The sequence below is a fragment of the Podarcis melisellensis genome (genome assembly GCF_964234715.1).
Source record: "Podarcis melisellensis genome assembly, chromosome: 14".
Lineage (NCBI taxonomy): Eukaryota > Metazoa > Chordata > Lepidosauria > Squamata > Lacertidae > Podarcis > Podarcis melisellensis.
Genome location: NC_138546.1, coordinates 4934781 through 4947836, shown reverse-complemented (window position 1 = coordinate 4947836; position 13056 = coordinate 4934781). Strand labels below are relative to the sequence as shown.

General features: G+C 45.0%; 1 protein-coding gene across 4 annotated transcripts; it reads right to left on the bottom strand.

Moving 5' to 3' along the window:
• Nucleotides 1-1613: 1613 nt before the first annotated feature.
• ZFAND2A (zinc finger AN1-type containing 2A) lies at nt 1614-10449 on the bottom strand. 4 transcript variants are annotated; one of them, XM_081889417.1, is made up of 7 exons: nt 10292-10449; nt 8270-8366; nt 7086-7180; nt 6715-6846; nt 4571-4722; nt 3572-3640; nt 1614-1768 (listed from the first exon to the last, which is right to left on the bottom strand). In XM_081889417.1, exons 2-7 carry the CDS (start codon nt 8322-8324, stop codon nt 1750-1752), a joined length of 522 nt encoding a protein of 173 aa, XP_081745543.1. In that variant the 5' UTR covers nt 8325-8366; nt 10292-10449; the 3' UTR covers nt 1614-1749. The 4 variants fall into 4 exon arrangements, with proteins under 4 accessions (XP_081745543.1, XP_081745544.1, XP_081745546.1 ...); XM_081889418.1 differs by having other exon boundaries at nt 8270-8416; nt 10292-10410; XM_081889420.1 differs by lacking the exon at nt 6715-6846.
• Nucleotides 10450-13056: the final 2607 nt, after the last annotated feature.

Here is a 13056-nt window from a genome sequence, read left to right as displayed (position 1 = left end):
CAGGGAAAATAAGCATTTTCTGCCCTAAATGTGATTCTTCAGGTCAGGGACTAATGTGTTTTCCCTACTACATTTGAGTGAAATTGAGTGATTCTTATTTATAGGGGATGGGTACATCCCCTCTGGTACATCATGCTCCTTCAGGGTTAGTTTATCCACCTTTGGTTTCTATCCTGCACTCGGCTCTCACCTGTGGCTCCCAAAAGCTGTCATCCCTGTGAGGTAGGCTAGGCTAGGCTAAGAGGCAGTGAGTCGCTTTCCAAGGCCACCCAGTGACTTTCATGGCTGAGTGGGAATTTGAACCCTGGTCTCCCAGGTCCTAGTCTGACACTCTAACCACTACACTACACTACACTGTCTCTCAATGATTAAGAAATCATTGAGGTATTATTAGTAGGACAAGAATATGGTGACCAATACAGAGGAAGAGCCATGACTCCCTTTGGTCAACTGTCAGAGGGATCATTTCCACATTTTGCTCTCGAAAGAAATGCATCTGCTGGAATATTTACAAGACGCACAAAATTACATTCCTTCCTTTTAAAGGCAGGAATAAGACTTGACAGAGTACACAACAAACCTCTCAGCTGTGACACCCTGTGGCTGGATCTGATATTGCATTCAAGACTTCCGCAGACACCAGGTTTCGCAGGGACGCTGCCCAACTTTAAAGCCATAATCTCACATTTGAAAAATGTAGGCCTCCATGCTCTTGATAACACTATTGAACTCGGGCAGCTGCTTTCACTGTACCCCTTTTGGCACGTGCTAAAAATATTGTTTAGACAAGCCAGAGCTAATGTTTAGAGAAAGCCGGTGCAAGTTTTGACGTTTTTAGTCGATTGTTATTTTTACTTTTTGAAAGTTCTAAATTGCTCATTTTTCTTATTGGTGATTTATTGTTTTATCTTTTTTGCAACCTGCTTTGAGGTTCATTTGTTCTTACAATCAAACGGGGTATAAATTTTATGAAATAAATAAAATTTCCCTCTAACAAAGAGGGGGGAAATGAAGCATTTTATGGGTAGGATTGTTTTAGTATTTCGTTTTTGGAAAGGTCTTCCTCCTCTCTAGTGAGGAGGGATCTGGGGTGGGGCATGGCAGGGAAGAAGAGAAGAGAAGGATGAACACAGGACATGGCTTCATTTATCAAAGCAGCTTTTGCCAAACTGGTAAAGGTAAAGGTACCCCCGCCAGTACGGGCCAGACTCTAGGGTTGTACGCTCATCTCACTCCATAGGCCGGGAGCCAGCGCTGTCCGCAGACACTTCCAGGTCACGTGGCCAGCGTGACAAGCTGCATCTGGCGAGCCAACGCAGCACACGGAACGCCGTTTACCTTCCCGCTGGTAAGCGGTCCCTATTTATTTGGACTCCAACTTCCATCATTGTTAACTGTTGGCCGTGCTGGCTGGAGCTGATAGGAACTGGACGCCAAAACATATGAAGGCCACCAGATTGGCAAAAGCTGGATGGCTTAAGGCATCGTACTTGCAAGCCATTAAACTTGGGGCAACGCAACAAATCTCCTCCTTGCTTCTTGGGAGACTTATCCAACAATTATAGGACTTGGTTTCAGGTTTTCTAGTGACTGAACTACCAGAGAAGCACCGCTATTTGTAAAGACATCGATTTTTATTGAAGAAATAGACATATAAAAGTAATATAGAAAATACGCAGAAGTTTTAAGAGCTAAATCTGTACAGCAGTCAACAGGACAAGGCAGTTTGGGACCCAGGCTGTGAAAACTTCAGCTTTTTGCTTTGCAGCTGAAAAAAACAACAACAAGCAATTAGTTAGCAATAAGCTGCAGCTAACGAAGAACCACCCATTTCTCAGAAGACATGTCTCTACCTTTGTAGTACGCCCACATCTTACGTACAGGTGAAACTCGAAAAATTAGAATATCATGGAAAAGTTCATTTATTTCAGTAATTCAACTTAACAGGTGAAACTAATATGTGAGATTGACTCATGACATGCCAAGCGAGATATGTCAAGCCTTTCTTTGTTATAATTGTGATGATCATGACGTACAGCTGATGAAAACCCCAAATTAACAATCTCAGAAAATTAGAATATTCAATGAAATCAGCAAAACAAGGATTGCAAATCGAGCAAGAGTGGACCTCTGAGAAGTAGAAGCACATCTCGCTTTGCATGTCATGAGTCGATATCATATATTAGTTTCACCTTTTAAGTTGAATTACTGAAAGGCAGTGGAGGACAGAGGTGCCTGGCGTTCTCTGGTCCATGGGGTCACGAAGAGTCGGACACGACTAAACGACTAAACAACAACAAACTGAAATAAATGAACTTTTCCATGATATTCAATTTTTTTGAGTTTCACCTGTACTTCTAATTTGCAGTATTTCTTTATATATGGGCAAGGTTGGGAAGCTCTCAACAAGATCTTGCGGGAAGTTGGATTGTCTCGCGAAAGCATTCTGTACACTCCCAAAGCCAGTGTACTGAGTGGGCCTTGCCAAGAAGCAAGGCTGAGTGCTTAAAAGCTATTTTTTTGCACTGGGTAGCCCCAAGCAGACCTGGTGAGAAAAGAGCTTTTAAGCTCTCGACCTTGCTTCCCAGGCAAGATCCACTCAGCACACCAGCTCTGGGACTAGTAGGCATACGTTCTCCCACTAAGATACACTCTTTCAGGTAGCCTCGGCCCAAGCCATATAGCTAAAAAGGTAAAGGTACCCCTGCCCGTACGGGCCAGTCTTGACAGACTCTGGGGTTGTGCGCCCATCTCACTTAAGAGGCCAGGGGCCAGCGCTGTCCAGAGACACTTCCGGGTCACATGGCCAGTGTGACATCGCTGCTAGGTTGGCAGGCGCTGGGACCGAGCAGCGGGAGCGCACCCCACCGCAGGGATTCGAACCGCCGACCTTTCGATCAGCAAGTCCTAGGCGCTGAGGCTTTAACCCACAGCGCCACCTGTGTCCCTAGCCATATAGCCTCGGCCCAAGCCATATAGCTAGTGGCCCTCAAAAGTCCAAGTGCAAAATGAAGTGGATGGTACAAGTCTGGGTCTGCCCACTTCTGTGGTACATGACAGGTGAGATTCTGCTCCAGTTATTAGGTTCAACAGACATGGGAGAAGCACGCCAGCCCCATTTAATCCAGAATGTGGCTGCCAGACTGGTGAATGGGAGTGGCTGCCAGGGCTGTATAACACCGGTCCTAAAAGATCTACACTGGCTCCCAGTACATTTCCAAGCACAATTCAGAGTGTTGGTGCTGACACCTTCAGCCCAGTATACCTGAAGAAGCATCTCCACCCCCATCATTCAGCCCCGACACTGAGGTCCAGCTCCGAGAGTCTTCTGGCGATTCCCTCACTGTGAGAAGTGAGCTTACAGGGAACCAGGCAGAGGGCCTTCTCAGTAGTGGCGCCCGCCCTGTGGAACGCCCTCCCACCAGATGTCAAGGAAATAAACATGACTTTGGGAAGACACCTGAAGGTAGTCCTGTTCAGGGAGGTTTTTAATGTTTGAGGTTTTCTTCTCTGTGTCTGTTTGATGGAAGCCACCCAGAGTGGCTGGGGCTACTCTGTGGCTGTTATTTACCTGTTCTGCAGAACCCGGTGGTTGAGAGACATCTTGTTCGATTCCAGCGATCTCATCAGAGCAGCACATCTGCAAGGAAACAGCCACACTCAGCATTCTGCATGCACCGGCCAGCTGTGCCACTTCTGGGTTTGTGCAGGATTACCCCTTCCGTCATTCAGGAAGCCTCACTGCACAAGGCAAAGGTCTCTTTGCCTGGGGGGGGGGGGGAACGTTTTGCCACAGAAGAAGAAGAAAAAAAAAGCTGACATTATTCAGAAAGACCAATACAGTGGACCTTCAGGTTACATTGCCTTCGGGTAACGTAACTTTCAGGTTGCAAACACAGCAAATCCAGAAGTGTATTCTGTTGGGTTTCGCTGCACGCGCATGTGCAGAAGTGCTCTATCACTCCGCGCATGTGCGCAGAAGCGGTGCCTCTACTTGCAGATTTTTTGGGGTATGTACGGACCCCTGAAATGAGCTACATTCATATCCAGAGGGTCCACTGTACAGGTTTTAAGGTCTAAGTCCACACTACTGTCTATTGATCACATTAGACTTATGCCAGCCTTTGGCAAGACAGTATACAAACAAAATGATGCATGTGAGCTGGCTTGCAGAAGGCCTCAGAAATTCACAAGGCCACACTGGCTTTAAAACCCTCAAGAGGATTTAAAACATTTAATATTTTCTGCAGGCAGCTTCTTGAGCCAGCAGAGGAGTTCTAGCCAGCAGCGGAGGAAGCCTCTCAGGCACCTAGGGTGGCGCGCCCATAGGAGTGGGGTGAACCACCCATAGGGATGGCACAGGGCTCATGCCACCCATAGGGACGGGGCGCGCCGTGGGGCCTCAGCCGACCTACAGCTGGGAGAGAGGCAGCGGGTGGACAGCGCGGAGCCTGCGGGTGCCCGAGACGGGTGGCTCAGGCGCGCTGTAGGCCCCGCGGTGAGTGCCACCCACTATTTTTTTGCCCCTGTCAGGGTGACACCCCCCAAAAGCCCCTGGTTCTAGCCTTACCCAGCTTTGGAAATGGCCCGGGCTTGCCCTTTGCAGGCATGGTCCAGAGGATGTCGGTGTTTCAGACAGAAGTTCCCCTGACACTGGTCGCAAACTAGCTTCATCATCTCCCTCTTTTTGCAACCTGGCTGGAAGCACTTGTTTGTGAAGATCTAGATTAAGAAGGAAGTCAAGTTACAACTCGACCAGGAAAGTTGACCGTCTTGCAAAGATTCCACAACTGCCTACCATTTTAATGGTTGCAATCCCTAGGCTTGATCTCCTAGGAGCAAACTCCATTTAACTAAGAAGGACTTGGGTGAACTGGTCTAGGACAGTGTTGCTAAGACTAAATCCAGTAAGAGAATCTGGCTTCCCTGTAGTGCAATGGAAGGGAACCTTCTTCAGCTCCAGGGCCACATTCCCTTGAGGGCAGGCTTCCAGGAGCCATACACACAGTGGTGGGCAGGTCAAGTGATGCAACCTTTACCTTTACATAAACTATATTCCAGCCACACAAAACAGAGGCTCACCAAAAGGCTCAGGACCACAATACCTTAAGGACTGTCTCTCCTCATACAAATCACAGCTGATGTAGAATTTGGGGGTTAGGTTGCTCACCAGAACAAGACAGCTTAAAAACATTACACCGTTCCTAGCCTGACTGCACTGGCTGCCAATTAAGTTTCCAGACCCAATTCAAAGTGCTGATTTTGAGCCATAGATATTTAAATGGTTCAGGACCACAATACCTCAAGGACCGACTCTCCCTATATGAACCTATCTGGTCCCGAAGATCATCCATGTGCCTCCTCCATGAGAGGGCTGGAGGATGACCACACTAAAACAGGCCTTTTCTGCAGTGCTTCTCTATTTGTGGAATGCTCTCCTCAGGGAGGTTCGTGTGACGTCTTCATTATACAGTCAAACCTCGGCTCCGTTTTGGAACATTTCGGCTCGCTAACGCCAAAAACCCGGAAGTAAATGCTCCGGTTTTCAAACGTTTTTCGGAAGCCGAACGTCCAATGTGGCTTCTGCTTGAATAATAATAATAATAATTTTTTATTTATACCCCACCCTCCCCAGCCAAGACCGGGCTCAGGGCGGCTAACACCAAATATAAATACAGTAAAAACATTAAAAACACAACCAAACAAACAGTTGATTAAAATACAAGTTAGAATACAGTGCAAGAAGCTCTTGCAACCAATCAGAAGCCGTGCTTCGGTTGTCAAACATCTCAGAAGCTGAAAGGGCTTATGGAACAGATTACGTTCAGCAACCAAGGTTTGAATGCACACCCTTAGGTGTCAGGCATTTCCCTTCAATAAGGACTTTGGCTGATTAAATAACCTATGGCCTTTAAAATGTGTTTCTGGGAGAGGGATTATTTTTTGCTGTTGCTGTTGTTTTTATTATAGGTATTTTGTGTTTTTTTATATTTATAATTTTATGTATTGAATTACCCTGAGATCTACGGATGAAGGGTAGTATACAAAATTAATAAATAATAGTCAGGGTGGCGCTGTGGGTTAAACCACAGAGCCTTGGGCTTGCCGATCAGAAGGTTGGCGGTTCGAATCCCCACGACGGGGTGAGCTCCTGTTGCTTGGTCCCTGCTCCTGCCAACCTAGCAGTCTGAAAGCACATCAAAGTACAAGTAGATAAATAAGTACCGCTCCAGCGGGAAGGTAAACGGTGTTTCCGTGCGCTGCTCTTGTTTGCCAGAAGCGGCTTAGTCGTGCTGGCCACATGACCCGGAAGCTGTACGCCGGCTCCCTCAGCCAGTAAAGCGAGATGAGCGCCGCAACCCCAGAGTCGGTCACGACTGGACCTAATGGTCAGGGGGTCCCTTTACCTTTACTAGTCAGGCAAACGAGAGGTATCACAGTTAAGAATACTTCCCAGTCAGCCAAAAGCACTCATGATCCACTGAAGAGCTCACAGTATAAACTTAAATATAGCTGTTTTCTTCAAAATTCTTAGGGGCCTGCAAAGAGGAACTTTGGAAATCTGTGTCCTCCCCAAAGTTGGGCCGCCAGCTAGGAAAGTGTTTGAGCATCTCCTGATTAAAGATAAACTTGATACAGAGCAAGGACCTCACAATAATGCTTCATCTTGTACTGCTGTGTACATCCGGTATAGCTCTGGGGAAAGGTCCTAACCTTTTGCTTATGCTGAGCAGAATCACGTTTGCAGTCTCTGTCCATATGGGCACTAACAGCAGCATCTGGCACCTCTCCCTTCTTTACTGGGATGGGAGTGTTACAGAGAGGACAGACTGGAACTTGCACATCCTGAAAAAGCAACTGGATATTAGCGAGGAAATACGGCTGCAGAACTCAGGTGTGTTAAGGTGCAAAGTCTGCACTCCATCATGCACAACCCCCCATCCCTGCTTTGGTCCTATGAACAGCACGTGTGTCGTTATCGATAGCTACTTCTTTTCAAAAAATGCCAGCTATTCAGTTTTGCAGCGCTGTTCTTCATGTCACACACACCAGTCAAGTTTCACCCTTTCTGCAGTTTACATTACCTTCTTGTATGCAGAGGAACACTTGTGCCGGTTATACGCAAAGTGGTCTTTGCAGAAGACCTCACCACATGCATCGCATTTCAGAGGCAGAAAGTCTACAAGGAAAAAAAGAGAAAACACACATAGTTCAAGGGAAATGTGGGATGAGCAGTTGCATATAACTAACATTCTCAAGTCTAATTAATGCATGAAGGGGTTAAGAGCATAGAGTAAGCTGTTCTGCCAGGCTTAGCTAGGTCACTCCCCCTCCCCCTGGGAGGAAGGGTTATCAAGCCTTTGTTCTTCCCATTCCACCATGTGAGGAGCTCTAAACTGGATTATCCAAGCCCTGAAGCACCTGTAGTGGCCAGTTTTATTGTAAACTGCCCAGAAAGGCATTGGTTATTGGCAGTAGAAGAAGGTTGAAAGCTGAAGTAGAAGAAGAAAGAAGGCTGATCGCCGAATAATTGATGCTTTTGAATTATGGTGCTGGAGGAGACTCTTGATAGTCCCATGGACTGCAAGAAGATCAAACGTATCCATTCTTAAGGAAATCAGCCCTGAGTGCTCACTGGAAGGACAGATTGTGAAGTTGAGGCTCCAATACTTTGGCCACCTCATGAGAAGAGAAGACTCCCTGGAAAAGACCCTGATGTTGGGAAAGATGGAGGGCACAAGGAGAAGGGGAACACAGAGGACGAGAGGGTTGGACAGTGTTCTCGAAGCTACCAGCATGAGTTTGACCAAATTGCGGGAGGCAGTGGAAGATAGGAGTGCCTGGCGTGCTCTGGTCCATGGGGTCACGAAGAGTCGGACACGACTAAATGACTAAACAACAACATTGGCAGTATAGAAACGCTGTAAGCAAGCAATATAGTTATATTTGCTTTTTTGCAATGCAAGCCACCTTGGCAAGTTGGAAAAGTGGGGGAGAAATAAGTGAAGGCTGGAGACTATGCTGCCCTCCAAATGTTCTTGGGCTCCCACCTCCTCTCACCATAGACAATGGCAAGGAACAATGGGAGCTTTACTCCAGGAAGGCCACAGCTTCCCCATCGCTGATACAGACTCCTCATTTATTACATGCTCTTTATATCTCTGTAGCTGCTCCTTCCTGCTCTGGTTGTCTGCCTGATACCATGGCACTCTACCCTTAAGGAAAGGTCCAAACACAGCACCAACACCCCCCCTGAGCAGTTTCTCACCTAGCTGCTTGCAGGTCTTCTCACAGCAGTGTTTCCCCAAATCTGGAAATTCCATTTCTAGGAAGCCGCCTGCTTTTCTTAAAGAGTTCTTTGTTACCTGTAAGAGGAGGTTCTACTGGTTTAAATGCATCAGGTTTTCCAAGAAGCCTGAAAATAGGCAATATAAAGTCAGGTGTTTATCTTCCGAGCCACTAATGACCAGGGTCTTCTATTCAGACAAATCACTATGGACATGCTTGCAAGGCTAAATGATATCTAAGTAAACAAGGTACACAGTAGCACTGTTAGAAGTGCCTGTTAATTCCATAGGAATAAGGAGCTAGAGGTGTGAGCAAGCGTCCAATCAGCCCCGGCCTGGATGCATTTCAAGTAAGCTGAAGGTTTTACCCTTGAGAACTGCCTAATTGACATTTGGGACACTTTCATCAGAGAAAACCAGTTCCTCACCCAGCTGAACAAAGACACCAAAATCTAAAGGGTTGAATTACAGGTGCCGAGGGAGGCAGAAGAAACACAGAAGAAAAAGCGGAATATGGACTACAAAAGAAAACAATTTAGGCTGTACAATGGAAGTGGATTCTGTTCTCTTGCATGACAAAACTGTTTCTAAAAATAAATAAATTGCTTTTTGGTATAAGGGAAGTGACAGGAAAACATGTTTAGAACCATGGGGGTACTGATTGCTACATTATATAATATAGCCTTCCTACTAACAAATGATTATATATTTTGTGGTTTTATATTTTGATTATGTTCTGGGAACTGCCCTGAGATCTCTGGGTATAGGGCAGTATATAAATTCAATAAATAATACAATTATACAATTTATTTATATACGGCTATTAGCCCATAAAATATGTACAAACATAAAAACACAGAAGCATAAAAACCGGTACATCTAACAACAGAAGGGGAACACCACGATGCAAGGGTGGTCATTGAACAGTGACAGTAACGGCTTGGGGCCCGGAAAGATCCAAGGGACGGTTCACAGAAAAAGGAGAACTGGAGACGAGATCCGTCATGCACTCTCATCATGACTGTCTGATTAGTTTTTGTTGTTGTTGTAATTTTTTGGTGGTTTTTGTGTGTGAGATAACCGCATTCAGGAATCTCGCCACCTGCAGAGTTACAGAAGGATCTGTATCCTGCAAGAGCAGTGCGGCATGTGACTCAACAATAAATAATAAAAAAATCAACAGGTCATGTGGAAGCAAATACAGGAACAACAGTAGAAAAGGGGTGGAAACTAAGTCAAAGAAAAATATTAGCTATGGACTGATGCCAAGTACAGTGGTACCTCGGGTTACAGACGCTTCAGGTTACAGACTCCTCTAACCCAGAAATATTACATCGGGTTAAGAAGTTTGCTTCAGGATGAGAACAGAAATCGGGCAGCGGCGGCACGGAGGTTCCATTAGCTAAAGTGGTGCTTCAGGTTAAGAACAGTTTCAGGTTAAGAATGGACCTCCGGAACGAATTAAGTTCTTAACCCGAAGTACCACTGTATTGACTCAAAAAGTCACGTACAGCTGTATGTTACATTTCCTTATTGGCAATTGTGACAGCTTATTCTCCCCCTAAATAAAAATAAAAATATTTTCTCTGTAATCTGTTTTATAGTTATTAAAATGTATCTGAAGAGGAGGCAAGGGTGGAGATCATCGTAAGCAAAGAGGGAGCAGTTCCTAAACCTAAGGAGTTTCAGAGGGTTGGAGAAGGAACTTAGACAAACCACTTAACAGCAAGACAGCATTAACAAGGATTTGTATATTTATTTTTCTGAGTGAAATAAAGGACTGGTACAATCCAAAGCAAAGCACCTTTTCACCCCAGCTGTTTTAAGATCCTGCATGGAAATGGGAATATTTTTTTTCACCTACCGATAAAAAAATCCCTCCTTCCCGCCTCGTATAATTTAAGGCACAGAATGACAGCAGTACAGAAGAATGAAGAAACGAACAGATTCTTTAAAAATAAAGGGTAAATCAGCTGACAGACCAGCGGCAGCACTTTACTTACCGCTTCCCTGATGCCCCAAACTCTATATTCCTCTGGTTTCTAGTGAAGTTCCAAAAGAGTTGTTAAGTTTCGTCTTCTACAGAGCTTTATGTAGGTGGATTCTATATGCTGAATCATGCTTCGCTTCTTCCGCTCCCCGGCTCCCCAATCCGAAGTAGCCGGCTTTGACGTCACTGCACCACCCGACCAATCGAGACGTCGCTCGTCCCGCCGGGTTTCTGCTGAATCACGAAAGTGTTGATTGTCCGCGGGCGGCGTGGCAGTGATGGGGGAATTGCGCTGAGTCAGCCTTGCTTTCTCAAGCCCTCCACGCGAGTTAGGGAATCCGCGTGACGTGGTTGGGCATCCTATCCAGGGCCGGATTGAGGTTTGATGAGGCCCTAAGCTGCTGAAGGTCATGGGGCTCTTTATATGTCCATCTGTCCTTTGTCAACAACAAATTGTCGCTGTTTTTTGTGTTGAATATATGCTGTATGGTAATTTATAGACCTAATAGGTATCCAAAGCCATTTGCACATAACGAAATATGTATTTTATCAAAGTAATCGTTGAGCTGGAATACAATTAAGAAGAAATATATTAATAGTGAAATAATTATTAAGCTCTAACTTAAAATGATTGGGGGCCCATTGCTTACATCATAGGAGCCTACACAACACAAAACACTGTTGCTGTATTTAGGTTTTATGTTATTTGTTTTTTATCTTATATTTTGGAAATGTGCATCCGGGGTTTTTTTTTTCTTTTAATTTTTTTTGGGGGGGCCAAGAGAGAGTGGCCCTTAGCTATAGCTTGTTTAGCTATATTGGAAAGTATTGGAAAGACCCTGATGTTGGGAAAGATGGAGGGCAGAAGGAGAAGGGGACGACAGAGGACGAGATGGTTGGACAGTGTTCTCAAAGCGGCCAACATGAGTTTGACCAAACTGCGGGAGGCAGTGGAAGACAGGAGTGCCTGGCGTGCTCTGGTCCATGGGGTCACGAAGAGTCGGACACGACTAAACTACTAAACAACAACAGTTTCGTAAATCCGGCACTGATCCCATCCATGCCTTTTGCACACATGCGCACCTACTTGGAAGTAAATCCTATTGATCTCAGGGTGCAAGGGCCACATTCTGCATAAAGTGTGCAACTATACAAAGTTTCCCCATGGTGTTTTGGTGGAGAAGCTGGTAAAATGTAGGTTGGATGAGGTAACTTTTGGATCTGTAGCTGGTTGAGTGACCAAACCGAGTAACGATTCCTCATCATCCTGGAAAAAGGGACAACTGGAATGCCACACCATAGAGTTGTCATGGGCCTGTTTTGTTCAATGTCTTCTTTATAAACAACTTAAGATGAAGGAGAAATATATTTTTAAAAATCATAATAATTGTCCAGTAGCACCTTAGAGACCAACTAAATTTGTTCTTGGTATGAGCTTTCGCTAGTTTGTCTCTAAGGTGCTACTGGACAATTTATTATTATTTTTTTAATTGGAATTTTATTTACAACATAACATAACCCCCCCACCCCACATACACAAATCCACCCTGATTAAACGTGAACATAACATACAGTGAGCATAACATACAACCATACAAACCACCAAATAAAAGACTTCCTTTATCCTGTATCTGGCTTCATTATTTACTTCTTATAAACTGTTTCCTTTATGAATAATTATTAAGGTTTTTCTAATTATAACTTAAATATCCACAAAGTCTCCTGCATACATTAATCAAAACAAGTCCAGGTATGTATTTTAGGGCAGACCAACACAGCTACCTACCTGAATTAAGATGAAGGAATTGGGGGGCGGGGATCTTCCAGTTTGCAGATGACACCAAGCTGGGAAGTGTAGCTAATGCTGGTGAAAAGAGAATTGGGGATCAATATGACCTTTACGGATTGGAGATCCCAAACTAACAAAATGAATCGCAATAGGGACAAATAAAAGGTTTTACACTTAGGCAGGAATAACAAGCTGCACAGATATAAGATGGGGCACACCTGGTTTGTCAGTAGTATATGTGAAAAGGATCTAGGGGTGTTAGTGGACCACAAACTTTGCATGAGCCAACTGTGTGATGCAGCAGCAAAAAAAGCTAATGCTATTCTGGGCTGCATCAACACAAGTATAGTGTCCTGATCCAGGGAAGTAATAGTACTACTCTATTCTACCTTGATGAAACCATACCTGGAATAGTGTGTTCAGTTCTGGGCAATACAATTTAAGAAGGTTATTGACAAGCTGGAACGAGGGCGACCTGGGGGGGGGGAGTTGGGTATGTTTAGCCTGGAAAAAAATGGAGACAAAGAGCTGATATAAAAGCCATCTACAAATATTTAAAGGGCTCTCAGATAGAAGATGGAGCAAGTTTGTTTTCTCCTGCTCTGGAGGGTAAGATCCGAACCAATGGATTCAAGTTACAGGAAATGAGATTCTGACTAAACTTCAGGAAGAACTTTCTGACAGTAAAAGCTGCTGAACACTGGAACAGACTCCCTCTGGAGGTGATGGACTTTCCTTCCATGGAGGTTTTTAAGGCAGAGGTTAAAGGTATGAGAAGCTCAAGAGCAGACTAGGATGTCATTTTCTGGGCAGTTAGCAAGCTTCACTTGAAAGCACAGTCTTCTATTAATTGTTAAACTAGTTGGTGTCAGAAAGTCATCATGACCAGGACAGGGTGTTCATTGACGGTGACCAAGCTGGATGCTGTGTAAAATCAGGGTGTGGGGGTCATGTGATCTCACGGGGGTCATGTGATCTCCCTATGGCCT

What these genes read in the sequence shown, in the direction of transcription:
- ZFAND2A (XM_081889417.1), bottom strand. Translation starts at nt 8,324, where the DNA reads ATGGAATTTCCAGATTTGGGGAAACACTGCTGTGAGAAGACCTGCAAG. An exon ending in GTTCCTCTGCATACAAGAAG is followed by an intron (nt 6,847 to 7,085) that starts GTAATGTAAACT and finishes TTGCTTTTTCAG; the next exon opens with GATGTGCAAGTTCCAGTCTG. An exon ending in CGGGCCATTTCCAAAGCTGG is followed by an intron (nt 3,641 to 4,570) that starts GTAAGGCTAGAA and finishes GTTTCCTTGCAG; the next exon opens with ATGTGCTGCTCTGATGAGAT.